Source organism: Aulonocara stuartgranti (assembly GCF_965226115.1).
Source record: "Aulonocara stuartgranti genome assembly, chromosome: 18".
NCBI classification, from domain to species: Eukaryota; Metazoa; Chordata; class Actinopteri; order Cichliformes; family Cichlidae; genus Aulonocara; species Aulonocara stuartgranti.
This window is the reverse complement of record NC_138954.1, coordinates 25,619,333-25,647,238: the sequence shown is the minus strand read 5'-3', so window position 1 is coordinate 25,647,238 and position 27,906 is coordinate 25,619,333. Positions and strand designations below refer to the sequence as shown.

The window sequence follows — 27,906 nt, the reverse complement described above, 5'->3', positions numbered from 1 at the left end:
TCCTAGCAGGAAATGTGCTACTGTGGGACACTGAAAGAATAAACAGCAAGGCACGTTTTGTTTTAATAACTTTTCTTTACTTCATTTGTATGAACTAGGTTTACCTTACAAAATCTTATACTGTATATAATGTTTTATGTTTAATTCATGTCAATGTCAGCTCGTGTTTACTTGGGTGAGCAGTACCGGCCCACAAAGAGAATGCTCTTGGTGGGTTTATGTCGGATGAAGAAGATGAAGTGATGGTCGGCAACAAACTCAGCGGGAATCGTTATAGAGCGGACTTCCATGTCAACCCCAGTGGCAGCAGCAGCCTCAGCTCCTTCTTCATTTACATCCACCAAAGCCTTGTGGACAACTTTGGACACTATCAGGTCATTTGCTGGAGACATTCCTAGTAGATGAAGAGCCCAGAAATCAGTTGTGTTTTTTTCTTTACCAGATGATGTTTTGCCGTTTTTGTGCTCTCAATATAACTGTATAATTGATTCAGTGTGTCTCATTGGTGCAATATTTCTCACCAGAGAAGTCTCTCTTGTAGATGTCAAAAGCGTTCTCCATTCCCATGTTGGTCAGGATTTTCTCCAAGTCATACTTCTCCTCCATCTTAAATCGAGGGAGCTTGACATCAACCTCGTTGGGGCTCATCATGTCTGGGCGAGTCCAGTCCACAAAGTTCTGATAGGTCAGCTCCTTCTCCAGCTGTGTGGATACAGTGTCACTAGCTTGTCTGATTGAAACTGGACATTAAAGTACTGGTAAGTGCATCTTACCTTTTCCAAGCCTGTGGTATCATCTTCTATGTCATTAGGCAGGAATATGAGCATGCTGAGGTCATTTCCTTTATACGGCATCTCAAGAATCTGTCCAGAAACATTGTTTTTATTTATTACTCCATCAAAGATGATCTGACTTCCTAATCTAGAAATTTAGGCTGATATTTGTAAAAGACAAGTTTTAGATCATGCTGGTGAAATCCTGTAATAAGCTGAAAGTGATGGATGTTACCTTGCAGTTGGCCTCAGGAATGGTTGCAAAAGGAAATTTACTTTTCTGCTGCATCATCTTCACCGGCTTAGTGTCGTTCTGAAAAATAGGGGAGACAAGAGAAATGTTTTTTGTGTTTAGTCTCAAAATGATCTCAAAAAGTTCTGTCATGGTTTTATTCCAGCCATTGAGTGGATTTGGATGTAGAGCACACGTCACAACACAACTTGTTCTTGTTAGCCGAAGTTTGTGATGTGCTGTTGTTTGAGATTTATTTGAGAACTTATTGGATATTACATGAATAATAAACTGCATTGCATAACTGCATAAAGTTGGAAAGTGATCGTCCTAAAAGCACGATTTTATCCCCTCAGAGCTCCAGGCTTTATGTTCTCATTCAGCAAAGTCCACAGCTCGTTTGTAGTATGACAGATCAAAGTATAACTGCACCATCCTATGCTGCCTTTCTGCACTGTTACCTTGTTCAGTCGAAAATGCACATCAGCAGTCTTCTCCTCCTTAAACTGCGTGTTCCAGCTGCCCTTGAAGTAAATGGCATTCACGAGAACCAGCTTCGTCAGGCTACCCACTGCATCCTGGCTTAGCAAGTCCTTGATTTTATCTGGTAAAAAGAATTTATGAAAACTATTAACTATTACCAAAGATGCACTAGTTACTGTACAACATCTTCAGCTATAAAATCAGAAAACAGGGCAACAGCAAGATGGTTTTTATTTTTAAAAAAGGGGAAAAAGCTTTATGATCAGTATAACAGGGAACAAAAAACAAAAATTCAAGCGTAGGCTTGAAGCCACTGAGGTGGTTGTTAGCGGGGGTGACGCGATGCTTCTGGTATGCATGAATTAATTAAACAGTCCAATAACTCCAGCAGTACTTATCTTGTCCTTTTTGGTCTTTGTTCCAAACATTTTAAGATAAAAGCGCAGCGGTCACAAACGTTTTGCCTTCTTATGATTAACAACACACCTGACGCTGATTACGTGCGTCCACCTTAAATACCTTACATAAACCTACCATACAGGAACTTAAAAAGGTGGAATCCTCAGTGGTGCTTGGTGCCACACCCTCAGGGACTTTAATGTTATATAAAAACACTGACAGCTCAATATCTGCCTCAGTCACTCTCCCTGATCCAGCTGAGTCACCAATAGGAAAAATCTGCTTTTCACAGGAACTTGGTAACAGCAATAAGAGAATACGTAGTTTATTCCAAGAAGATATCGTCTCTCTCCCATATATAACATCTTATTGGAACCGATATGTTCCAGATATCAAGTGGAAGACAGTCTGGATGGTCCCCCATAAATATTTGATTGTAAATAAGGTGAAAGAAGTCTCATTTAAAATTCTACATAAATGTTATCCAGCCAGTCACTACATGGTCAAATGTAAAAGGGACATAAATACTAATTGTACTTTCTGTGGGGATCATCCAGAAACTGTGACGCATCTTTTTTGGTACTGTTCTTTTACACAGAGATTCTGGAAGGAATTTAGCAGGTTTGTTATTGTCCATATTTTAAGGGAGTTTTCTTTACGATGGGAAAATGTTTTATTCTGTTTGTTTAAGTTCCCCAAGAAGTATGAGAAATGTTTTTTATGATGAATTTGTTCATACTTTTAGCTACATTTTTTATCCATAAATGTAAGTTTACTAACAAAACACCATATTTCTGTCATTATTTTAAGGATGTGGAAATGTACATACAATCAATATCAGACTCCACCAACACAAAGGCTCTCAAAACAATACATGTATGTGTATTCTTATAATTGTTACCTTTTTCTTTTACTCTTGGCTTTTTGTGTTCATGTTCTGTTGTTTTGTATACTTCATCTGTTCGTATGTTGTATACTCATTGTTTGTTAAATAAAGTTTAAAAAAAAAAGAAAAAACTTAAAAAGGTTACCTCTAGCGGCAACATGAGGTATCAACCCAAAAATGGCTCCTACAAAAATAATGGGATTAAGATTGTCTCATTTCCAGCAGGTGGCACCACAGTCCTATAACCCTCATAGAAAGTCCTTGTATCCTATTATTATAGATGGTAGATTTATAAATGGCCTGTATTTGTATCGCGCTTTTATAAAAACAATGAATGAATTTCCTGCTGCACTTAAGATAATATAAAGATATAGAATCAATAGCAGCCAATCCTAAATGGGCCTGAAAAATAAAAATATGTTAAAGACACAAGTGATCAAAGTAGAAGTACCCATCACATAATATAATAAGAATAGAAGAATTGGCCTGCTATTTACAGCAACATACTGCTGTGATGGTTTTATTAATAGCATGAAACCAAACAGTAAAACCCAGAGATAGTGCTGCTTAATACTGAATAGAAATTAGACTGGAAGAACTGGAAACAGAAAATAATGTGGACGGTGGACAATCCGGTAATACTGTCTCAACTGAACACAACACAACTGATCCCCAAGGATTTACAGTGGAGATCATTTAAAGTTACATTATGCTTACCTTGTGTCTGCTTCTCCACCCAGCTGTTGATGTGGACCCTGGCCTCCTCTGCATTTCCTTTGAAGTCCACAGACTCGAGCTCAGCGTTGTAATGCTTTTTGGTGCCTTTTAAAAATTCCTGGAATTGTGAAAATAAGTCACTCGAAACAGATTCAACAAACTACGGAGACTTCAATCAAGTTCAGTCACTGTGTTAAAACATTTTCAGTCCTTTGGATGCAGTTGAAGCTTGAACTAACCAGTCAGCCTTTGTCTAATAAAAGATTAAAGCAAATAGCTTGTTGGATGCCAATTTAAGTAGCCAGCATAGAAAAATACACAGATTGTGGGTAAGCTGGTTTGTAACGTTTCGGTTCAGATGGCAGCAGTTTTTGCTGACAAATGTAAGTTTTAGTATTTCTAAGTATTAATAAATTATTGTTTTACTTCTTTATATATTTCTTTATACTATTTGCAAATATTTTAAAAGTTTAATCTGCTGTGATGACTGGAACACAAAGGAGAGAAATGGTGCCTTGTCTCTTGTTATGAACTGTAAATAGCTAAGTGCTTAGAGCAGCTGGTCCTAGCACACTTCAAATCCTGTCTCCCCCCCACCCTGGACCCCCACCAATTTGCATACCGCCAGAACAGGAGCACAGAGGATGCAGTCTCCATCGCACTGCACTCTGTCCTCTCACACCTGGACAACAACAACACCTACGCCAGAATGCTGTTTATAGACTTCAGTTCAGCATTCAATACAATCCACCCCTCACAACTCATCAGGAAACTGACAGACCTGGGCATCAGTTCCCTCATCTGCAAATGGTTACTGGACTTCCTGACCAACCGCCCCCAACATGTCCGGCTGGATAACCACTGCTCATCTACCATCACAATGAACACCGGTGTACCACAAGGCTGTGTGATGAGCCCTTTCCTCTACTCCCTCTTCACCCACGACTGCAGACCTGCTGATGGTTCCAACACCATCATTAAGTTTGCAGATGACACCACGGTGATTGGCCTCATCAGTGACAACGATGAGGCCGCCTACAGGGAGGAGGTGGATCGTCTGGCTGAGTGGTGCGACACAAACAACCTGCTGCTTAACACCGAGAAGACCAAGGAGCTCATCGTGGACTACAGGAGGAATGCTGACCCACATCCACCCATCCACATTAAGGGGACGGCTGTGGAGCGTGTGAGCAGCTTCAAGTTCCTGGGAGTCCACATCTCCGAGGATCTCACCTGGACGACCAACTGCTCCAAGCTGGTCAAGAAGGCTCACCAGCGCCTCTTCTTCTTGAGGACTCTGAGGAAGAACCACCTGTCCTCAGACATCCTGGTGAACTTCTATCGCTGCACCATCGAGAGCATCCTGACCAACTGTATAACAGTCTGGTACGGGAACTGCTCTGCCTCGGACCGGAAGGCGTTGCAGAGGGTCGTGAAAACTGCCCAGCGCATCGCCGGAGCACCACTTCCTGCCATAAAGGACATCTACAGGAAGCGGTGTCTGAAAAGGGCTGGGAAAATCATCAAAGACCCCAGTCACCCATCACATGGACTCTTCACCCTCCTGCCCTCTGGGAGGCGCCACAGGAGCCTCCGGACTAAGACCACCAGGTACCGGAACAGCTACTTCCCCACAGCTGTCAGACTCCTGAACTCTGCCTCCTGACATCTGACCCACGTTAAACTCATGGACTGAACATACACACACACACACAATGGACAACTGTACCCTCAAACACACAATAATAACATGGAGTGAACCACCACTCACAACCACTAGCACTTTATATAGCCCCTGTAGAAACTATCTACACCCTCACTTATCTTAACTGAACTACTGTATAGCTCTGTGTAAATAATCATTCTGTACATTCAATAATCTTTAATCCTACAACTGTTTACAACTTGCATAGTTGCCGGGGATTCCCATGATGCATTGAGTTTTTCCTTTCCAGTCACCTTTCTCACTCACTATGCATTAATAGACCTCTCTGCATTGAATCATATCTGTTATTAACCTCTGTCTCTCTTCCACAGCATGTCTTTATCCTGTTTTCCTTCTCTCACCCCAACTGGTCGCAGCAGATGGTCCCGCCCCTCCCTGAGCCTGGTTCTGCTGGAGGTTTCTTCCTGTTAAAGGGGAGTTTTTACTTCCCACTGTCGCCAAAGTGCTTGCTCATAGGGGGTCATATGATTGTTGGGTTTTTCTCTGTATCTATGAAGCGCCTTGAGGTGACTTTTGTTGTGATTTGGCGCTATATAAATAAAATTGAATTGAATTGAATTATCTGAAGAAGAAGCAGAGTTGGTTTGTTTCCAGCTGAAATCATCCAGGCTCAGGAATTTGAATCGATCCACATCATTTCTGCTTGAACTAGAGAACATGAGTGTCGACTTACATTTGGTCTGTGAGACACATGTCATAGTGACAGTATTTGGGTTAATATGGCATTACTCACCCTGGTCGCATTTCTTCAATATCAGGCACCAAGTTCAGGAACTCGTTCTTTTGCAGCCCGCGCAAGGTAGGAGGTCTCCAGAGTGGGAACCATCGGGAAGTTTTCACAGTCTGAGCAGGAGGGACTGGAGGCACGTGAGCTGTTCTCAGGGGTCCTTTAACACAAATCACACCAAGTTAGAATCAAATAGATAACCTGTCAATAACCGTTTGCAGATCGAGGTCAATGTTCCTAAAAATATGTTTACTTCTGGCCCATGGAGCCACAGCGCGAGTCCGAGAGAGAGGGGCAGGTAGAGGAAGGGGTGAGGGTGGCACTGCTGAAGCTCGTCACGGATGGATCACGTCCGATCGGTGAGATGAGAGAAAGCTGAAGTGAAACAACAGCAGGATGAGGTAGACGTCAATATAGGAACTCCCTGATGTGACACAGAAAGGCTATTTTTTAATTTCTTTGTATTATTTCTCACCTTGCAGTCACTGATGCTGTTCACCAGCATCAGTGACTGTATTGAAGGTGTGTGTCAGAAGGCGCAGGCACTACAACACAACAGGAACAAGACCGATCAGCTCCGAGCAGAGAAGGAAGAAGGCAGCAACAAGAACGCCCACTAAGCCCACGTTTTTCTCACCTTGGTGGCCAGCTCCTTCTCACGCTTTCAAAGGTGGTGCTGGAGATCTGCGAGGAGGCGGAGGTGGATGTGGACAGAGTGCCGGAGCTCACGCTGGGGGACAGAGACTCACTTAGGGACTTGGTGGTGGGAGCTGTTCCCACGGGAGCCGCCTCTCCCAGAAGGTGACGGGTCTTTTCCACCTGGACGAAAGATGGGGGCGAATGTGAGGTGGAGAGAAGAGGGGACGTTAGTCATGTAAAGTCTGTACTCTAAGAAAAAACTTTTTAGAATAGCACTTTGGTCTTTGAGCTGAAAAGTCATTTTTCCCTCAATGATATTAAACAGATTTATTTCTTTATGAATCTTTTAAGGCCCCACCTCCTGCAGCTGCTCCATCTTCTCCAGCTTCCACTGGTGCTCTAGGATGAGGCTATCTCCTCTGGGCCTCCAGCCGGCCAGGTTCTCCTCTCCACGCACATAAGCCACTGATGTGTCCAGGACCTTCCTCCTCCTCCTCTGCATCCCTGCTCAGGACATGAGCCCTCATTAGGATGAAGCTCTCCACAGAATTATGATAAAACAGCTGCCGTTCTTTAAACATGTTTCATGGCCGCTCACCTGGGCTTCCAGTGTCAGACATCTTACACAAGCTCAGCTCGTAGATCCCAGTCACTCGGTTGCTATAATGAAGCAGAAGTTTTGAACAAGGAAACTTTGTAACGAAATGCCAACGACCGCCTGTCTGTTTTCAGGGCTGTATTTGAAGCCATGCTCCAATCAGGCAAAGTTTTAAGTGTTGCACATTTCGATGGGTTTCTTTCAGCTGACATAGTTTCCATTTGGGTCATGTGGTGTTAGATACCCCAGCGTGTGGTCATAGGGTGAAGAGCCCGGACGATTAGTGGGATTTTAGGTGTGGTGTAAAAATGACGCTGCAACTTTAAAAACGTTGTTGCTTTAAGGATTAACGTACAACCATACTTGGGCTGAGTTTGACACTGGTTCTCTTCAGTAATTAAAATAGCTTTAACACATGATAAGATCAAATGTCAGCTACACTGTGACAGTCGAGGGGCCACACTCAGATATATTTATTCGCTTGTTCTCTTTGTGTGATAAGAGTTTCCATCTGAATTTAACCCCTGTGTGGGGCTGATCTTTCATTTCATTTTATTTCAAGCTCAGATTCTTTGCCTTTGGCACATTTTCTGTGACGAGACTTCAAACCATTCCCACCGTCCTTATTAATCAACATGGTGAAGTGATTCTTCGCAAGGTGATGGGATAGGAAGAGTTTCAGAAAATGAGGCCTTTTGTCTTTATTGGAGAGGTCAGTGCAGACAGGACGGATGGGGGGAAGGCGAGGGGGGAATGACACACAGGAAACGGTGTTGGTCAGACCCAAAGACAGGCGTGGGCAGTGAGGACTCTCACCTTCAGACTCACTGTCTAATCAGTCTGACAGTGAGTCTGAAGACAGAGCAACCCAACACACGTTACTATGTTCATCATCATCATCATTGTTTATTTATATAGCACTTTAAAAACACACAAGGCTGACCAAACTGCTGAACAATAGAAACATAATAGATACCATAAGAATAATAAATATAGCGAAAAACAATAAAATACAAGTCAGTCAACCAGTCAAAAGCCAGTGAATAAAAATGCGTTTTCAATCTGGATTTAAAAACCAGCACTGATGTCGATTGCCTAATGTGAAGAGGAAGATTATTCCAAAGCTTAGGAGCCACGATAGAGAACGCTCGGTCTCCTCTCAGTTTCAGCCGTGATTTGGGGACTGAGAGCAACAGCTGCTCAGCTGACCGGAGCGAACGAGTGGGGACATAGGGCTTCAGCAGGTGCCAGACCATTTAAAGATTTAAAAACCAATAAAAGAACTTGAAAATGAATCCTAAATTCAATTGGAAGCCAGTGCAGGGAGGCCAAGAGTGATGTTATCACTAAGCAGGACATTAAATCAAATTAATGAGACACCAAAACAAGAGCTGGAGCCCAAGACAGCCATGAAGTCACAGTGTACACAAATACACAAGAAACACAGAAACCAGCTGGGTGGATGTGGCTCGGGAACCTTCTGTTACCTTGAACGTCGGTGTTTTGAACGCTGGCTGCTCCAGTCTGCTTGTATTTGTCCAAGATTTCCCCTCATATCTTGGTTATGGTTATTTTTTCTTTTATTAAACTGATCACACTCCTGTTCATGAATAGAAAAAAACCCCATCAGTGTATTTTCACTTAAACAAGCAGCTGGTTTTTTTGCATTAAAGTTATATAAAAATGTAACAGTGCAAATTCCTCGCTGACAGTTTAACCAAAAGGCATTTCCAGTGGAAAGTAGCCGACATATCCTCAGCATAACCATGTATAATATCCACAAAACCTGAGAAGGTTGGAGAGAAGGTAGGTGAACTCTGCTGGGATCTGTGTTTAACAAAGTGTCTAAAGACGAAACAAAGAAATCTTTCTGTAAATGTTCAGATGCACAGACTGGACTGAAAAAGAGTGAAAAAGAAGCTAACGTCCAAAAATAAGAAAACTTTGAAAGAACTCCAAAAAAACCTGGAGAACTTTTGCTCAAAAAACAGTTTTGTTTTTTTTTTTATTACAAGGCAATCTGACAAAATGTCATCAAATGAGACTCAAGACTTCTGCAGGTCTCTGCCATGACTCAATTTTTTTTTTCTTAACGGCAGAAACAATTGTTCCTTTTTTACTTTGTTTCTATTTTCTCTTCTTGTTTTTATCTGTTGAACAACAAACAACATTCATGCTGATTCACATAATATCCTGTCTCTAATCTCTGGGATTTCCTCGTAGCTCTTTGATGCAAAGAACATCCATCAAACGCTCCAGCTTGTGCTCAACATCATCGTGAACGGTGAAGGTACTCTGACGAGAAAATACTCAGTTGACCTTTTGGTTGATTTGTTAAAGAACCCCAAAATAGCTGATTACCTAACAAGGTATGCAGATAATTCACAGCTCTTTTCCTGAATAGCTGCTTTAAAACTCTGCTGAAAGCCTTTGTCCATTTCCAGGTATCCCCACTTCTCGGCATGTGTGTCTCAAGTGTTAGGACTGCTGCATTGGAAAGACCCAGACCCTGCAGCCAAGGTGAGAGACGACAAATATGATAACCCACACCAGCTGTGCTTAACTCTGTAAGTTCCCAGTATTCCCTGAAACCATCACGTGTGACACAGTTTACATCAGACGTGATGCAGCTGATGTCAACACTGACCTTCTTGTGGTAACAGAGACTTAAAAAAATAATAATAAAGCAACAAAGTGGGTCGCTCTTTGACAGTAAATTCCAGTGCGGTCCGCTCCAATCTCCTCAGGCGGACTCTCTTCTAGGCTCTCCTGACTGTTCCCTTTACATGCTGATGATGTGTCTTGTAAATCTGGATCCCTTTCCAGCAGGACGCTCCTCTTTTTCAGACAGTACCTCAGCTGCTCTCTCTCCTGACAGTCAGCTGTCCACCTCTGCATGGCCAGTCGAGCCAGCGCCGGCATTTGAGGCAGAGCTCGGAGCAGAGCGGGCAGCCAGGCTGAGCACAGAGCAGAGGTTGAAGGTCGCAAACTGACATCCACGTCTTCCAGAGAGCCCAGACCTCCTGCTGCAAACAGACTGCACCAACCGTTGTCTCCCACCAAGCTGTTGTAGGACAGATCCAGTGCACGGAGTGAGGAGAGACAGCCCCGTCTGCACACGGCAGCTGCACAGAGGAAGAGGACCCATTGATAACTGATCACTTTATGCCTGTTCACTTTACTGTTTTGTTCACAATGTTTCTGATGGAGACAAAAATAACACCGAATAGTTTCATTGTTTTGTTTTATACGACAGCTACAGATGCTGGCAGCATGAAATAAATGAAAGAAATATCAATTTCCTTCAGGCTTTACTTGTCTTAATATACATTTATGCAGCCTAATGATCCACTACAGACCAAAAAAGAAAAAGTATAATGTCATTGTGTGTTAGTTACCCAGATGTTGCATGTCATCAGTGGTGAGCTCGCAGCTGCAAAGACGGAGCTCGCTGACGACTGATGGCTGCAGAGCATCCAGCAGGAGCGCCAAGTGACCGCCAACCACTTTACACCAGGAAATATCCACCGTGCGCAGATAGGACACCGCCAGGGCTGATGCATAAACACAAAGTTTTCACCATTTCAGGCTAGAGGGTGGAAGAGGTATTCAGGGAGAATGACTTGAAGGAAAACTTCTATAAATAAACAAGTGTGTGTGTGTGTGTGTGTGTGTGTGTTACCCAGAGCAGTGAAGGACTCGTTGCTCATGTAGCAGCTGTTGAATGGCAGCCTCCTCATTTGTGTCGCAGGGAGGGCGGAGACCAGCAGGTGGACCACACCTCCCACTTCCTTATTGGATGACACATCAAGCTCGGTCAGTGCAGTGAGAGAGGGCAGCACCTGGACTGAAAAACAACGAGTCACATGACTGCTGCAGCGAGCATGCGATTAGTGTCCGGCGTGTGAGATTGGTAGCAACTGACTCAGAGCCTCTAGATCATCTCGCGTGAGGCAACACAGGTGGAGGTCGAGTCTCTCCAGGTGTGTGACGTGAGCCAGGTGAAAGGTGAGGCGGCTCAGTCCACCAGCTAGAAGCAGCTTTACAGTATATTAATCAGAACAATGCTGCTCTCTAATGTATCTTGGTAAAGCGCAGAAAAATCTAATGTTTTATATGATACAGTGTGATTTCAGTAACATATCATAATCTACACTGGAATGTTTTTATATATGAGAATCACCATGTTAAGCATTTAACTTATGTAGTTGAGCACCTGTTGATGCATACTGCTTGTTGTACGATTTAACAATTAGCATTAATGTGCAAATTTTGACCGTTTTGTGACCTATTGTGATAAAGCAAAGCAAAGGGTTAATCCAGAGCTTCCCAAAGTGTGGGGCCCGCCCCCTAGGGGGGGCGCAGAGCCATTGCAGGGGGGGCGTGGTATGAAAAGGGAAAAAAAAACAAAAACGCTTGGACACTGCTAGCACAGGGCGCCCACACAAACGCAAAGCAGGAGATGCAGCAACTTCATTCTAAGCCAAAGACTAGGAAATATGGTGAAGCATATCTTCCCTTTGGCTTCACCTGCACAAGTACCAAGGTAGGTCTCCCCTGCAGAATTGGTTTTCCCTGCGTCAGGAGCATGCGCTGGGCAAAAAAAACAACTGCACGTAAATAATTACACTGTGACGCCTCTGCTTTTCTTGCTTTGTTTGGACCCGGAAAATGCCGCATCAGGCCAAAATCCTTTCCACGCCCACCCCCGTGACATCACGCTCCAAAGCCCTATAAGCAGTGTTGGGAAGGTTACTTTTAAAATGTATTCCACTACAGATTACCGAATACATGGCCCAAAATGTAGTTTTTAATGTATTCCGTTAATTTGTGTATTTACGTTACACAATGTGAGTAACGTATTCTGAATACTTTGGATAACTTGTTATATTGTCATGCTTTTTTAAAACTACATGAACTACAGTGATCTTGTAGAGAAAACTATTTCTGTATCAGTAATATGTTTTCTTTCTGTCTGCTTTGAGAACTGCGCATGATTATTTGCAGCTAGCAGGTTGTAACGTAGCCCTCAGTAATAGTAATAAATCACACAGCAACAGTACATCGAAGATACTGAAGTGGTACATAACCCAGGTAGCTACCACTAAAACAAGGTAGCTGCAGTAGGCAGTTATTTTTTTTTTTTTTAAAAAGAACTTACTTCCAGATGTTTGTTTAGGTTGGAGGTGGAGTCTTTAGAACCTGAGAGCAGCTTGGTTGCTGGCAAACAGAGTCTGGATTGAACAGTCAGATTTCGCCCATCCCTTTCTTTAAATGTGAAGTGGTGTCGGAATTTCCAAGTAAGAAATGCATTCCTGCCCGTGCACTGCTGGATCTGTTGTGCTGGTTCCGGGTCCATTGTGCAACTGACGCCACCAACATTAATAGGATGCCTACATTAGAGCCTCTTATTTTGTTTGGGTTTCCAGCAATGCGTGAAATTACCAAAATTAGAGAGGGGATAGCCTAACATATGAAGCAGAAAATGACCGCTGTGTAATCCATTAATTTCAAGAAAGTAACTTTATTCTAATTATCACATATTTAAGTGTTAACTGTAAAGGAATACAGTTACTCATATTTTGTATTTTAAATGCATAACGCCGGTACCTGTATTCAGTTACTCCCCGGCACTGCCTATAAGAGATGGGTCGGAGGGGCCACCGGGGCTCTTCTCTGTCTCTGTGTGGCTCTGCTGTCTGTGCTTAAGGCTCTACACTCCAGGGTTTGCTTTGTTTGCTCTGCTATGGGTTTTCTTGCTGTTCTGTGTATGAACTATCTTGCTGTTCATATGTATTAAACTCTGTTCCAAGAATTCTACTGTTTTCCCGAGGATCTTTTTGAGTGAACTGATTTAATTGGATCTTAAAAAAAACTGGATCTCCACATCGTTGGTGGGATAAGGTTATCATATTGGCTTTAAAATTTACAATCCAACACTTTCAGTGTGATTTGTCTTCTGCTTAATTGAAAAGGGACCAACAGTGCCACCTAGAAAACCAGAAAATGTTAAATGAGCAGGTGATTCAAATGCTGTAAGGTGAACCAGAGGCACTGCTTAGAATTTTATTTTATTTTTTTGCCTGTCCCATTTGGTTCTTTTGCCATCAGAATTGTTGTCTGAAGGCCAAGAAAGATGCCATTACATTACAAAAAATACATATATATATATCACACTGATTCTTGAGATAAGGGACAAAACATGTCCGGCAGATAAAACCCAATTTTGTGGTTAAAAATATGCATACAAGTGTTAATCCAACTGCCTAAAAGACAAACCAAGGCAATGTTTTTACAACAAAAGCATGATTTTGCATTTTTTATACACATATATTTATTTTAAATGGTACAGTACATTACCAGTACCTTAAAAATCCATTGTCCTGAAGCAGGTGTGATAATATTAAAATACAGAAAAAAATTAAAAGTAATGTAAAATTAAACATCATGGCTCTCGTCACTAAGTATTTAAGTCAATACCTGTGTCCAGAGTTTTTGTCAACACCATCAGATTTTTTTTAAAGTACAAAAAAATCAGGAATTATTGTGGGCGGCTTACACTCTGAGGACCCCTTTACCACTTCCTGTTTGATACACATGCCATGAGGTCACTGCTGTGATAACTTTTTTTATTTTTATTTCATTTATTGCACACCTTTCTGATAAAACTGTGTCACAACCACAGTGCGTCAACACCAAAGTCGATGTAATCAAAAAAATTTTTTGTAAAAAGAGCTTAATTTAGGTAGATTGTAGAGGCCATAAGCAACTGATGAAAAACAAGATGGCTTCTGTCAGAAAAACATGTAATTATGAGAGAAAGTAGGGTATTTTGTCAACACCATCAGATGTCAACACCATCAGGATTTTTGTCTGACGGTGCTGACCCTTTTTCTAATGGTGTTGACAAATGCCACAAAAGTGTCCTATTAATCAATTCTATTAAGCTATTTTTATTAATATTTCAGTCATATTACTTCCTGTGTATTTTACTGATATTTCTGCTTTACAGATGTGTCAAATTGTCACAGGTTGCCGGGGCAAGCCGTGTGTGAATTATTAACGGACCCAAGATGCAGACTGTGTAGTTGTGAGCGAGCTTTATTAACAAAAGGTGAAACAAACAGGAGCAAAGTGGACGAAAACCAAAACCTAAGAGTAACCTAAACTGGGAAAAACTAAGCAAAAACAAACCTGAAACCTTGAGACGTGAAACAGAGCTGCGGGGAGATTACACAGAAAAATGGAGGGGAACGACACAGACAAACCAGCAGCTACTACGACAGAAGACACGACTAAAATACACTCAGAGAAACACAGGGAGATCACACACAGGTGGGGGACACAGCTGGGAGTGATTAACGTGAGGAGACCAGGGAGGCAAACTGAAAACACTCACATAAGACGCAGACCTTCACAATAAAACAGGAAACACATACACGTAATGACACAACACACAAACTTAACACTGACTGGGGGACACAGAACATAGGAACATGGGAACATAGGAACATGAAACGTGAAAAAGGAGCGTACAAGAAACCCAGAATAAACAAAACCACAGAATAATAATAAACTAAAACATAAACACAGAGTCACAGACTCCGGACCATGACACAAATATTATCAAATTTGCCTTATCTTGAATCTCATTGTTTATGTATACATTATTAATCCTGTAGGAAAATGCTTAGTCCTCTGCATTTAACCCATTCACTCAGTGATGCAGTGGGCAGCTACCAATCCAGGATAGCCGCTGTTTGTTGGATTTGAACGCCCAACCTTTCGATCATGGGGCATCTACTGAGCTAGCTGTGCCCCGAGAGCTGTTCTTTAAGTGATGATGTATGAATCCTGTTTCTGGGCCTAAACTACTCTGTGTTTATTAAGCCTGTTGTGCTGTTAAAATGTTTTAATGCTTTTTATCGTATTCTATTACATCTGAACAAGCCCCTAAAAACAGCCAGTGATCACTGTCAGCCTAACCATCCTCCAGCTTCACTGTGTTTATATTATGCTAACATAGCTGTGTCGCTAGCGATCATGTAGCACATCACTATATACCAGCTAGCCCAACTTCAGTAACTCTACAGAAGTCACTGCTGTTTAGTTTTCTGTCTTCATTTATGTTGGAAGTGGTAGCAGAGCTGGTATGTTTAGGTGGAAACAAGCAATCTAACTTTAACTCTGTTAAATTTCATATATTCTGTTTTCATGGATGCCTGGATGTTACACCTGGTAGAGCCACACTGATCATTTTATTAAAGATGAAAGAATTTAGACAGTTTGTAACTCTCAGTGATGCCGCAGAGTTCCTTTGGCTTTGGGACCTGCAGCGGAGTTTGGACCTGGAAATGGCTAATGACATCAAACTTAATGGCAGGATAGCATTTCTATTGCTTATTGCATAATTGTGTTGTGAATATTCATCCTTAATCTGTGAAAAAGCATAAGGTTCAGAAAAATTATAGTAATTACAAAATGGTACATTTCAGGCTAAAATAGCAAAGGGGAACCTGTCAGTAGAGGAACGAAAGAGAAGGAACAGGAATGATCGAAAAAGAAGGAGAGAAAAATTAACAGCCAGCCTGAGTTGAAGAAAGAGTTTCTCATAAAGGGAAGGGAAAGATGGAGAAATAGAGTGAAAGAGGGAAAAATAAAGAACACCAGTGATCTGAAAGAAAGAGAAAAAAGGCAAAAGAGAAGGTTTTGGAAGAAAGCACAGAGAGACAAAAGGAGAGAAAGTCCAGCAGGGTCTAAACACACAACCACAGAGAACTTTAGGAATCAAGGAGTAGTAGGCAGCTACTTGCTGGTGAACTATTAAGATGTAGAACCTGAAATGTGCAAAAACAGAATTGTTATGATGTGTCTTGTGATATTACATAAGGTGTTAAGGTTAAATGGTCATTTTGAAAGAAATAATATCTTGTTTTCTACTAGTGCGTCACCACCGTCAGACTTGCGTCACCACCGTTAGCACCTTGTCAACTCCATAATATGGAGTTTTGGTTTATTTTTCTCTTTTGGAGAACCATATAGTTTCCTCCCTCATGATCTTCCAATAAAAATATGTAATTTTCTCAATAAATTTGTAATTTGCATGCTGCTAAATATGAATGTTTCTTATAGAGATTAAATACAAGCTTCTGAAAATATGTATGACTGTAACTTTAATAATAAAAAGCCAAAACAATCTTACTTTTAAATGTGGTATAATTACTTTGAAAACATATGTGCATAAACAATTGAACAGAGAAGCTGCTAATAGTCAAAATAGCTGAAACAACTTATTTAAAATATAAATTTTTGCATTTCTTTGTGTCTGACGGTGTTGATAAAAACCTTGCACTTCTCCAGCAAAAACTTTGTGTAACAATTATATGTAAATATGTTTTTGAAAAATCAAAAAATATATTTTAGAAAATTAAAACCTGTTTTGTCCCTAATCTCAGGAATCACTGCTCAATCACCTGGATCACCTGTTGAGAGAAAAAAAAGAGAAAACAAGAAAAAAAGAGAGCAATATAATAAACAAGATCATCACGATAACCTATGTGAATATAACAGTAAATACTAAATATTGAATATTATTGTGCAGCACGTAGGATCAACAGCGCACAGTGTGCTTTGAGGTAGCAGCCAAAAGAGGTGTACAGGGTGGACCATTTATATGGATACAACGTAATAACATGGCAATTGTTGGTGATATTAAAGTCCTGTTTGTGGCACATTAGTATAAGTGAGGGGGCAAACTCCTCAAGATGGGTGGTGACCATGGTGGCCATTTAGAAGTCGGCCATCTTGGATACAACTTTTGTTTTTTCAATAGGAAGAGGGCCATGTGACACATCAAACTTATTGGTAATGTCACAAGAAAAACAATGGTGTGCTTGGTTTCAACGTAACTTTATTCTTTCATGAGTTATTTACAAGTTTCTCTTTGTTCACAGCCATTGACATTTCGAAGAGGTTAACACGTGAGGAGCGGATCGAAATTGTGTTGATATCTGTTGAACGCAGTAACCGGGTCATTGCAGCAGATTTCAATGCAAGACACCCTACGAAACCACCCATCTACCATGCTACAGTTAGCAAACTGCTTGCTAAGTTTCGTGAAACTGGTTCAGTGTTGGATTTGCCAAAATGTGGACGCAAGAAAACTGTTATTAATGAAGAAACATCAGTGGCTGTCCTAGCTTCATTCAGCAAGAGCCCACAGCGTAGCACTCGTCGCATGTCACTGGAGAGTGGCATTAGTCGAACGTCCCTTTGGCGGATATTAGCTACTCACAAATGGCACCCTTACAAACTCCAGCTACTGCAGCATCTCAACGAGGATGACCCAGATCGGTGCACAGAATTTGCAGAATGGGCAAAACAAAAATTGGAACAGGACCCTCAGTTCACGCAGAAGATTTTGTTCAGTGATGAGGCAAACTTTTATGTGAATGGTGAAGTTAACAAACAAAACCACCGCTGACACTAACCCACATTGGATGGATCCCTCCAAGACTGTTGGAACAACAAAAGTGATGGTTTGGTGTGGTATGTGGGGTACAACGATAGTGGGTCCATTCTTCATCAATGGAAACCTCAAGGCCACTTGATATTTGAAATTGCTACATGATGATGTGTTTCCCTCTTTATGCACTGAAGCTGGCACGTTCCCTGAGTTTTCCAGCAAGATGGTGCACCACCACATTATGGGTGCCAGGTCCGAGCATTCCTAGATGAACAGTTTCCTGGAAAGTGGATTGGTCGTTGTTGGCCAGCTGAATACCCCCCAAGGTCTCCCGATCTGACCCCCTTAGACTTTTATCTTTGGGGTCATCTGAAGGCAATTATCTATGGTGTGAAAATACGAGATGTGCAGCACCTGAAACTACGGATACTGGATGCCTGTGCTGGCATTTCTCCTGCTGTGTTGCTATCAGTGTGTGAAGAGTGGGAGAAGAGGGTTAGAAGAGGGTTGCATTGACAATCCAACACAATGGGCAGCACATTGAACACATTTTATAAGTGGTCAGAAATCCCTATCTCCGCCAGGTCAGAGGATGTTTGGACTTATTGGTCAATTTGCATGAAGCCCGGGAGGCGGTGCAAGCTCGGAAAATAACGGACAGACAATGGCCACCCCGGAGCAGCCGCGTCAGCCTCACTTGCCGGATGTGGTTTTGCCCGGCTCGTCTGAGCCATCTGCGGGGAGGAAACCAACCATTCCCATTTTATTACGGTGTATCCATATAAATGGCCCACCCTGTAGTTTGTGTCTGTGAGCACCCGTGTGTACACCTGTGAGCATGAGCGCGCTTCATGTAACAATCTGCTAGAGGGTGTGGGGAGCCATAGCCCCGCCCCCCAGGGCATGAGGCAGGTATGGAGGAGATCCAGGCTCTAGACATCCAGAGACCCCCAGAGTGCAAGAGTCCAACGAAAACCAACTGCGGGGCAACCGTGCCACTCTCTCGGAAAGAGCTGAGGAGAGCCCCAGATGAAGGGTCACCCAGCAGCTGCGGAGCAGAATCCAGAGCGCCGGACACCAAGAACCACCAATGCACCGATGTCTGACGGCGTCAGCCACTGGCAGGGGGAGTGGTGGGGGGAGATAGGCCTCCATACCTTGGGGGGCCTGAGATGTCCCTAGAGAAGTGACGTCTGATACCCAACCTGACATATAGACACAGACAAACAGGCACACACAGATACAAACATCCATTCCCACCCTCATGCTCTCATATCAAAGTCAAGTCAAAGTCAAAGTCAACTTTATTTGTCAATTCTGCCACATGTACAGGACATACAGAGAATAATTTCGTTACTCTCAAACCCTAGATGAAATAGCAAATGAACATTTAAATATAAGAGAGTGATTAAAAAATGCAAATAAAATAATTAAAAAGTAAAAATTTTAATAAATACAATACAATTTAACAAGAAAGCTATGCAATATACAATATACAATATTCAGGTAAGGGTAAATGACATTGAGTGTAAACCAGGCAGAGTAGTGCAAATAGGCAAATAGTGCAAATGGAGATTTAGTAATATACGGTAAGAGATAGTATAACAACAAAGTCTTATGAGATAATGGCAGTCCAATGCTCCAATGGCAGTCCAATTTGCTATGCAAATACTCAGCACTCACCCAACGTGAAGACAGAGATAAATAGACACTGTACACACAATCACACTCCCCAAACGTACTCTATGCCCCAGGTCTAGGTACCTTTGCCCCTAGAGGGGGAAACTGCACCCAGACCCATGTCATTATAGAGCTTGCTTTGAAAAACTGGTGCGCAGTCATGTTGGAACAGAAAGGAACCATCCTCAAACTGTTCCCACACAGTTGGGGGCATGAAATTGCCCAAAATGTCATGGTAAACTGAAGCATTTACAGTTCCTTTCACTGGAACTAAGGGCTCACACTATAAACCCCCCCCCAACCAAACTTTACGCATGTAACAGTGCAGTCAGACATGTACTGTTCTCCTGTCAACAACCAAAACCAGACTCGTGGGGTTTTTGTCAGTGGATTACATCTTTAACAGAAAATTTGCAAAACATGACAAAAGAACCCACAAAATCTGTTAAAAGACTGTGATGTGGTCATTTTCTGTGCTATAGAATAAAAATAAAGATGAGCTAAAGTTAATCTTAACCAGGTCAAAGTAAACAAAGTGGTTGTTTTGCATCAATCCTAGATTACCAGAAGAAGAACAGGAAAAGATGGTGGAACGGGCTATTTGTCCTTATGACTTTCTGCTCAAAGCGTTAGAAAGACTAAGAAAGGTAAAGGTTGGAAGAAAAGACTAAAGTGGACTCTAGTAATCCATTAAAAATACTCTCTGCTACAATTTAATGTACATATGTGCATAAAATTAAGTTTAGGGATATTGTGCTCACAAAATAGTTTTGGACGTTAAATCCTTTTGCACATCTGATGGAAAATCCAGTTCTTCCCTTCTCTGTTTTAAGTTGACCTACCTAAGTGAATGGCTCCATAGACTCATGTTTGTCTTTATCTCTATTGACTTTTTCTATTTAATCCTCTATTAAAAGATATTTAATGCAGTTTACCAAATGCCAATGGACACTTCTCCCATTCTTGTCTTTCTTCTTACACCTTTCCCCCTCTCCGAGTGAAGCTATCTCACAGTCTTTTCTTTGTGAAATGAAACACACCAGTAGGCTTTTAGCCAGCAGCAGACTGTGTGGCCAACATACAAACAGTTTATATGTTTGCTGATGTTTGCTGAGCTGATAGAAACGCTGTATTTGTTCCTGCCACTTTATGCAACATTTAATCACGACCAACCGCAGCATCGCACACAGTGCAAGAGTGATGACTTCAGCACTTGTGATGCAGTTTGCTTTATCCTCATCTTCCATGTCACCAGCTGCACCATACAGTGGTTGTGGTTTCAGTTTTAATTGCCTCCCCTGCATTTCTCAGCTTTTGTTACAAGCAAACCTCAGAGCGACTGCAGATTTCCCCCAGCCTTGCAAACCGTAACATTTCCATTACAATCTCTCTATAAAATTTGTAATGTGAGTAATAACTTTATGGTTTGAAACTGTTTTGTGTAACACATCTTTAACTTCATTGACTCTATGTGTCATGGTCCGGAGTCTGTGACTCCGTGTTTATGTTTAGTTTATTATTATTCTGTGGTTTTGTTTATCTTGGGTTTTTGTACTCTTCTGTTTCACGTTTCATGTGCCGATATAGGTGTCCTCCAGTCTGTGTTCAGTCGGTGTGTTTCCTGTTTTACTTTGAAGGTCTCTGTCTGATGTCAGTGTGTTCTGTTTACGTTTCCCCTGCCTCGTCAGCTGTTATGTCTCCCAGGTGTGTTTCCCTCCTGTTTCCCATCCCCTGATTACTGGTGAGTGTATTTATAGTGTGTGTTCCCTCGTCCTCGTTGCTGGTTCGTCTGTGTTGTTCCCCTCCATCTTCCTGCGTATCCATCTCTGTCCATCTCTGGGTTTGGTTTTCGGTTTGTTTTGTTAGCTGTTCCAGTTTTGTTTCTTCTCGCCATGCCGTTTCTGTTTGTATGTCATCCTCCTTACTAAATAAAGTTCACTCTCATCACAAGCCGCATCTTGGGTCCTTATCTACAACTCCACACGTCTGCCACGCTAGACGTGACACTATGGCTTTTTTCATTTTTGATACATTACTTATCTTAAAAATACAAATGTAGGGTGGAGGAGAGAGACTTTGTAACACCCAGCAAGTAAGTGCTGGCAGAGGCTCCAGTACCCCTGCCAATAGATAAGAAATTGCATGAGTGGATAGAAATGAAAGTATAAGTCAGACCAAAGTATAAATGTTTATGTGGAAACTCGTTTTTATTTAAAGAAAATTGATTTTTTTGATGTTTAACTTTCACAGAGCATATAAGAAGAAATAAATAATGGTATAAAGAAATGTGACTCAGACAGAGTTTAGAAACACTTCCTCTTCAGCAACAGAGATGACTCCATACACATACACATAGCTGTTTGCTATGTACCAGAAGTGAAAGTACAAGATACAAGCTTTTGTTCTTTACATCAAAGCAAAGCACTGCAACATCAAGACAACATCGCCAAGATGATTGACAACGACATCGTACTTGAAGCACTGGGGGTGATCTGCAATGCTAAGATAACTTCTGTTCAACAAAAACAAGGAGAAGTTGGCATCGGTTCTGGTCTTCTCGAAGCTTTCAAAAATTTGTTTTTCACAGCTGCCTGTTACGCAGCTCATTTCTACAGTTGTGGATGGAGATCAAACTTGGTAAATGTTATACTAAACCTCTGATAACAACTACTTTAAATGTCATTACTGAAACAGGATTGTAGGTTTTTAAAAGGATTAGGCTTTAGAATAGAATTACTGGTGCAAAAAATGTTTCAAAAATAATTTAGATGACACTAGTAAAACTGTGACTGTGCCGAGACTCAAAGTCAGGTTGTAGTTTCGAAAACCCAAAGAAGTTTAATCGTTTCACAACAGGATAGAAAAATATGTGTGCTCATTTTTACCTGCATTTCACTTTATATAGTGTAAAAAAAAAGTCCAATTAAAATCCACCATTTTCATTTTCAACAGCTAAAATTTCAGATTGTTCAGACTTCTGAGACATAACTCATTAACTTTTGTAAAACAGCATGACCTATAAGCCATGCATAATCTGATTTAAAATATATTTAAGTCGATGACATGAAAAGACAGCTTATCTGCTTTGGAACTTTATGCTTACAGCTCGGTGTCACAAAGCAGTTTGATGAGGATTGATGGGCACGTGTCTTCTGGATTGCCCGGGAATATAGGTATTAAAGGTTTTCCAGCAAATAAACATGTATCAAAATTTGAAATAGAGGAAAGAAATGGAAGGCGTTTCATCATCAACGAGGAAGAATTCTTTGACCCCAGATTTCACTACGACTTTACTGGAATGAAAGACACAGATACCTTTTACAGAGGTGATGAAGAGTACTGGCGTCCCTATGGTTGGCAGCGTTTTGCTATCAAGGTAAGTATCCCTTTGAAGCAGCCATGTTATTCATGTTCAGCATTTAAACTGCTATAACTGGTCCTTAAACACTATCAAGCACTGGATGATACTGATACTCACTGAAAAAGACGCATTATGAATTCAATGATACCACCGTAAAAGTTACTTATAAAAAATGAAGTGTGAAATGAAGCATATAGTATATGAAATATATAGTAGAATAAAATCAAAAGATGGTTCACAATGTTATTAATAGATCATTTAGAAGCATTACAATGACATTGATATCAAAATATAGAGTTGGTTTTGTTTTCTGTTGCTGGCTTTATTAGAAACTTTCAACTAGCGGCTGTGATGAACAAATAAAATGCAGACTTTTTTCTCTTGGTAGATACAGTGGAAGGAGGGCTGTGACTTCAATAGATTGTCAAAAGAATTTATATTATATTTCACGGGAAATCAGAATAATGACAATAATAATTTTACTTTTACTTTTATTTGACTTTTTAAAATTTGTGTGTAAAACACGTGTTTAACTTTTGCAAAGATAATCTATGGACTGTCTGAAACAAACAAAAGCAGTTTTGATGACCTCAGACCGACAGACTGTGTCTTCGTACTCGAGCTGCGCCCTCTAGATAGCATCCTCTGCTCTTATGTCCCACTGCCCCATCCATTCCAGCCTCTAGATACAAAACAAACAAACAGATGCAGAAATAACTACAGATAAAGAGATAACTTTTGGCTCTTTGACCTATCAAAAGCGATAGTTTTTTTGTTGTTGTTGTTTTTTTTGACTGTGTTCTGCTATGAGTTGTGCCCCTCAGCTTACGTAACTCTATGAAGCTATCATCTGTTATAACATCATAACAGATTTTCTTGCATGAAAACATTTGAACACAGGTCCTGGATAAGTATGATGGAAATGAATGGCTCGGCACAGCAGGCTATCGCACTCGGTCAGTGTCAGGGGAGTGGCCTGTGTCCTACCATGGGACATCTTATGACTCTGCTTGTGACATCATCAAAGGACGTTTCAAGGTTTGATTACATCATCTCTGGTACTGCAGTATTTTAACCAGTGAAAATATGATACGATGCTTTAATATGGCAATACTTTTTTACATGCCTAGTAAGCCTCCTCTGTCAGGAAGTCTGTGTCTCCATCATCTCCATGATGACTTCCCATGATGCAATGAGCATTTCATCTCCACTCCAATTGCTGTATAGTTATTTGACACAATATCTTAAAATATTTCATGAATGTTTATCTTCTGTCTGTCTGTGTTTTTGTCCTCTTGTTGTTTGTTGGTCTTTCTCTGCTTCTCTTTCCCTCAGCCCCTGATCAGTATCTACTGAAATTTCAATAGATTTCATCTTCAGTAGAAGCAGAACATAACAGAAAAACACAATACGTGTTAACAAAGACTGTGATGTGCTCATTCCCTATGCTGTAGAATAGAAACGTGATCTACTGTTAGTTATTGTACATCTTTAACTAAATAAATAAATAAAATGGTTAAAAATGACTTAAAGTTTATCTTATTCAGGTCAAAGTAAATAAACTGTAACATTCTCTAAATTATCTAAATCTCTAAATTAATTTCTAATTCCTCTCACTTTATTTAACAGCCAGGTGACCGTGACGTCTATGGTAGAGGGGTTTATTCTACACCTGACATCGAAGTGGCCCTCAAATACTGTAAAGATTTCAAGTCCAAAAAAAACGGCAAGACGTACAAAGTGATTCTGCAGAATCGGATCAACCCCAGATACAGAGAGAAACACCACAATGATAAGTACTGGCTGGTTCCCATCAATAGAGTATCAAAAGAAGAAGAGGAAAAGATGGTGGTGCGTGCCATTCGTCCCTATGGCCTTCTGTTGAAAGAGTTCTAAAAGACCAAAACGGTCACTAGAGGTCGCAGAAAAACCAAATAAAGACTAAAGCAGACTCTAGTAATGCTCTGTGCTGCAATGTAATGTGTAGTAAACCCTAAAATTTTTTATTTACCCGCATGCATAAAAATGTTTGTGGAAAGAGAAGTGAAGTTAAGGGGTTATTATTATGCTCACAAAACTGTTCTCACTAAGAAATTCAGGTAGACGTTCAATCCTTCTTTGTTCTTATGAGCTCTGAAGAACTGGTGGATGATTTGTAATTCCTTGATGAGATCTATTACCAGTGTTAGTCAAGTTACTTGAAAAAAGTAATTAGTAACTAATTACTGATTAATACTCCATAAAAGTAATCCATGATACACAACCTGAATAAATAATAGCAACAGACCTTTCAGCCCAATTCTACTTTTTCTGCATAATCCATCAAATAAAATTGAATCTTTTAAAAACTTGTTTTATCAGTTTTAATCTTTTAATTTTATGCACATTGCATTAAGCAACAATGAAATTATATTCAACAGTCTTTGACTTGAAGAAATTTGTTTAACATTTAAACCTATTTTCTGCATATTCCCACATATAAAATAAAATAATTTTTTGTGTTTACACTCACTCTTTCAAATAGATGCAAGTAAAACACGGCAAAAAATAAATAGAATCAACGCTCAGAGTCACTAAGTCCTGTCGTTCTTAAATCTATCTTCACCTGTTAAGCAGGAGTGGGGCGGGTGGAGGTTTGCCCGGTGCCACAGTAGTCATGTCAGTGGGGGTATCCGGGGGTTTCTCTGTGAATTTCACATTCCTGTGGCAGCGTGCTCGGTGCTTGCTCAGATTTCAAGTTAAATTTTTCGCTGTAGAAAGACATTTTCTTCCCACGCAGAGTGTACAGCGGATGCTCATATTTTAGTCACTTTTTACCGACTAAAGTAATGTAAGTACGTCCAAGCTTTAAATGCTGCATAGTCGTACTCTGTCCTGCACTCCATACTATCCATTGTTGATCTACACAAGTCTGTTGCTGCCACAGGTGTCGCACGTGCTTATGTCATTGTCATGAGACACTCTCACAAACAAAATCACGGTTTAGTAACGCAGTAAAGCGGCATGCTTACTGGAAAGTAACAGTAATCTATTTACTTTTTTTGCAATAGTAATCCCTTATATTACTCATTACTTGAAAAAAGTAATCGGATTACAGTAACACATTACTGCTGTTAATTCCAGTTCTTTGAATTCTTAGGGCCAAGAAAGACACGGCTCAAAAGTGGTCCTTTTACTTTAAAATTGATCTTTAATTAACATATCCTGGATATGGAGACCTGAACACACGGACACACAAGCTCAGGTCTGAAGCACAAAACAGGAAGCCTAGTCATTTATATACTTGCTCTCTACATCATACCACACTTTAAGTTTCAATCAAACAGCCTAGTTGGTTTCACTTTCACTTCATTCTAGCTGCAAAAGCAGGCTTCTGCAAAAGCATGTAATTTCCTGTCAGTCCTGTCGGCACAAACTGTACTAAGAGTTGGGCCTCTCTTATCCAGAAAAAATATAATAGCAGATAAGCCGATTATATTTTTAAATTCCAACACTGCCCATCTCTGTCTATAATAGCTCTTAATTGCACACGATCACACATTTTTACCAAAATATGTATATATCTAGTTGACCTGCTCCTTTTTTCTCATTTCTCATTTTCACAATTTAAATGCATTAAAAATGAAAAAAACTCCCCATCATTTATAATATTGCACTTTGATTCATGCTAATTTTATAAATAATGTGTTCCTTTGCTTTACTCTTTTTGAAGTGTGAAAAAAAGCATCTCCAGAAATTATTGTTTGTACTTTTTGCTGCAAAAGTGTTTCTTTGATGCTTGTTGTTCTTGCATGAGGGGAGAGAAAATCTAAAGTGTAAAAATTGTTTAAGATGAAATTATGTACGTTTAAATGAAATGCAAGCTTAGAGCAGAAAATTGTAAAAGGTTTGATATTTGTGCAATTTTACTTCTCAGATTTTGAAGATTTTAGATGTTTGTCACTAGTAAATATGCTTTTAACTATGTATATTGAGTTCCTTTAAATGTCCCAACATTCTAATCAGTCTAATTTGTAAGTGGGAAGTTACTGAGCTCTTTTTTGTCACAATATCTATATAAATATCCAGTAAGCAGGAGTTCACTGGGTAAAAACAGCTTGAGCTAGAGGTCAGAGAAGAATTGCCAAACTGCTTCATGATGATAGGAAGGTCATAGTCCCAAGTGAGAGTGTGTCAGGAAGCGTGTCCTGTGTGATATCTTAAGTAAGTCAAACATGTAGATCATCGAGAAGAACATTTCGATAACGGATTAGTCAGATCTGTGGACAACACCAACAACCTCTGATGCTGTTGAAAGGCATGTTCAGAGGCATCAAGAAAGACGGAAAGGCAAGGATGTAAGGAGAGGTAGAGACCAGGTGAAAGGGGAGCAAAGCCAGGCGCTACTAATGCTCTAGTCCGCTGTTGCTAGGAAGAGAGATAGAGCAGGTGTCATCTTGAAGGAAAAACTTGTGTTTTGGAGGTGAAGAAAACAGAGGTGAAGAGGAGGTGTTGGTAGGTATGATGTTAAGGAGAACAATGCTGAAGAACAGAAGGTAGTGGATCTTGTGAAAAAGATGGAAATGGCCGTGATGAACACTGATGGGGTTTGCAGAATGTACTCCACCATACAAAATACACTGAATCCTGGCAAAGGTACTTCTTGACACTGGGCTGTTAGAAAAATGCTACATTTTCATTAGAATTTCTTGCTTTGTACAAACTAAATATAAAAGTGAAAAACAAGTACATTTTTGCCACCCGCTGGGAAACTAGTCAGGTTTTTAATATATAATTTGGTTACTAGATTGTTACTAAATTTGTTAGTAGATAATTGATGAGATACTAGATTATTAACAGACAGTCAAACACCTTCTCCATATACAGATTAGTATTACAGAAAAAATATAACATTTTAAAATATAAACAATATACTATTAATATATTTATATTAACAATATATATTAGCAGTAGATGTGCAGGGAATGGGAGGGAAGGTGCACGAAAAGCAAAAACATGTCATCGTTTCTGTCACTCACAAACAGGTGAAATATAAATTTAAAAAAAGAAATATCTGCAGGGTGAAAGGTATCGGATTTACAGAAATGTTACCAAGAGACAATGGGAAGGAAAGAAAATGCCTTAAGCCTAGGATAGAACAAGTTTGGAAAGTTGGAAAAGTGTCCCGTTTCTGTGGCCCTTTTGGATACATTGAAGGTCAGTTTGGAATTGATGGATGAA

General features: G+C 40.5%; 5 protein-coding genes across 7 annotated transcripts; 1 reads left to right on the top strand and 4 right to left on the bottom strand.

Annotated features, from left to right (window-relative positions):
* Nucleotides 1-55: 55 nt before the first annotated feature.
* On the bottom strand, nt 56-5,960 carry LOC309694760 (leukocyte elastase inhibitor-like; the record flags this gene model as incomplete). Its single annotated transcript, XM_082514968.1, has 8 exons — nt 56-394; nt 522-702; nt 774-863; nt 1,009-1,086; nt 1,467-1,609; nt 3,491-3,650; nt 5,890-5,896; nt 5,950-5,960. The coding sequence occupies 8 exons, from the start codon at nt 5,958-5,960 to the stop codon at nt 168-170; spliced, it is 897 nt and encodes a 298-aa protein (XP_082371094.1). The 3' UTR covers nt 56-167.
* On the bottom strand, nt 3,499-6,455 carry LOC309693890 (kinesin-like protein KIF1B). Its single transcript, XM_082513511.1, has 4 exons — nt 6,419-6,455; nt 6,197-6,318; nt 5,950-6,103; nt 3,499-3,608 (listed from the first exon to the last, which is right to left on the bottom strand). Exons 1-3 carry the CDS (start codon nt 6,446-6,448, stop codon nt 5,971-5,973), a joined length of 285 nt encoding a protein of 94 aa, XP_082369637.1. The 5' UTR covers nt 6,449-6,455; the 3' UTR covers nt 3,499-3,608; nt 5,950-5,970.
* On the bottom strand, nt 6,456-9,825 carry LOC309693887 (kinesin-like protein KIF1B). The gene is made up of 3 exons (XM_082513506.1): nt 7,181-9,825; nt 6,941-7,086; nt 6,456-6,762 (listed from the first exon to the last, which is right to left on the bottom strand). The coding sequence occupies exons 1-3, from the start codon at nt 7,200-7,202 to the stop codon at nt 6,577-6,579; spliced, it is 354 nt and encodes a 117-aa protein (XP_082369632.1). The 5' UTR covers nt 7,203-9,825; the 3' UTR covers nt 6,456-6,576.
* On the bottom strand, nt 9,819-11,328 carry LOC309693884 (leucine-rich repeat-containing protein 31-like). 2 transcript variants are annotated; one of them, XM_082513498.1, is made up of 4 exons: nt 11,106-11,328; nt 10,863-11,027; nt 10,579-10,734; nt 9,819-10,305 (listed from the first exon to the last, which is right to left on the bottom strand). In XM_082513498.1, the coding sequence occupies exons 2-4, from the start codon at nt 10,918-10,920 to the stop codon at nt 9,848-9,850; spliced, it is 672 nt and encodes a 223-aa protein (XP_082369624.1). In that variant the 5' UTR covers nt 10,921-11,027; nt 11,106-11,328; the 3' UTR covers nt 9,819-9,847. The 2 variants fall into 2 exon arrangements, with proteins under 2 accessions (XP_082369624.1, XP_082369623.1); XM_082513497.1 differs by having other exon boundaries at nt 10,863-11,328.
* A 336-nt stretch (nt 11,329-11,664) lies between these two features.
* Nucleotides 11,665-27,416, top strand: LOC309693885 (uncharacterized protein). Of its 2 annotated transcripts, none has more exons than XM_082513500.1 (5): nt 11,665-11,726; nt 21,576-21,962; nt 22,431-22,701; nt 23,587-23,724; nt 24,316-27,416. In XM_082513500.1, exons 3-5 carry the CDS (start codon nt 22,453-22,455, stop codon nt 24,580-24,582), a joined length of 654 nt encoding a protein of 217 aa, XP_082369626.1. In that variant the 5' UTR covers nt 11,665-11,726; nt 21,576-21,962; nt 22,431-22,452; the 3' UTR covers nt 24,583-27,416. The 2 variants fall into 2 exon arrangements, with proteins under 2 accessions (XP_082369626.1, XP_082369625.1); XM_082513499.1 differs by lacking the exon at nt 11,665-11,726 and adding an exon at nt 21,002-21,066.
* The last annotated feature ends 490 nt before the right edge of the window (nt 27,417-27,906 follow it).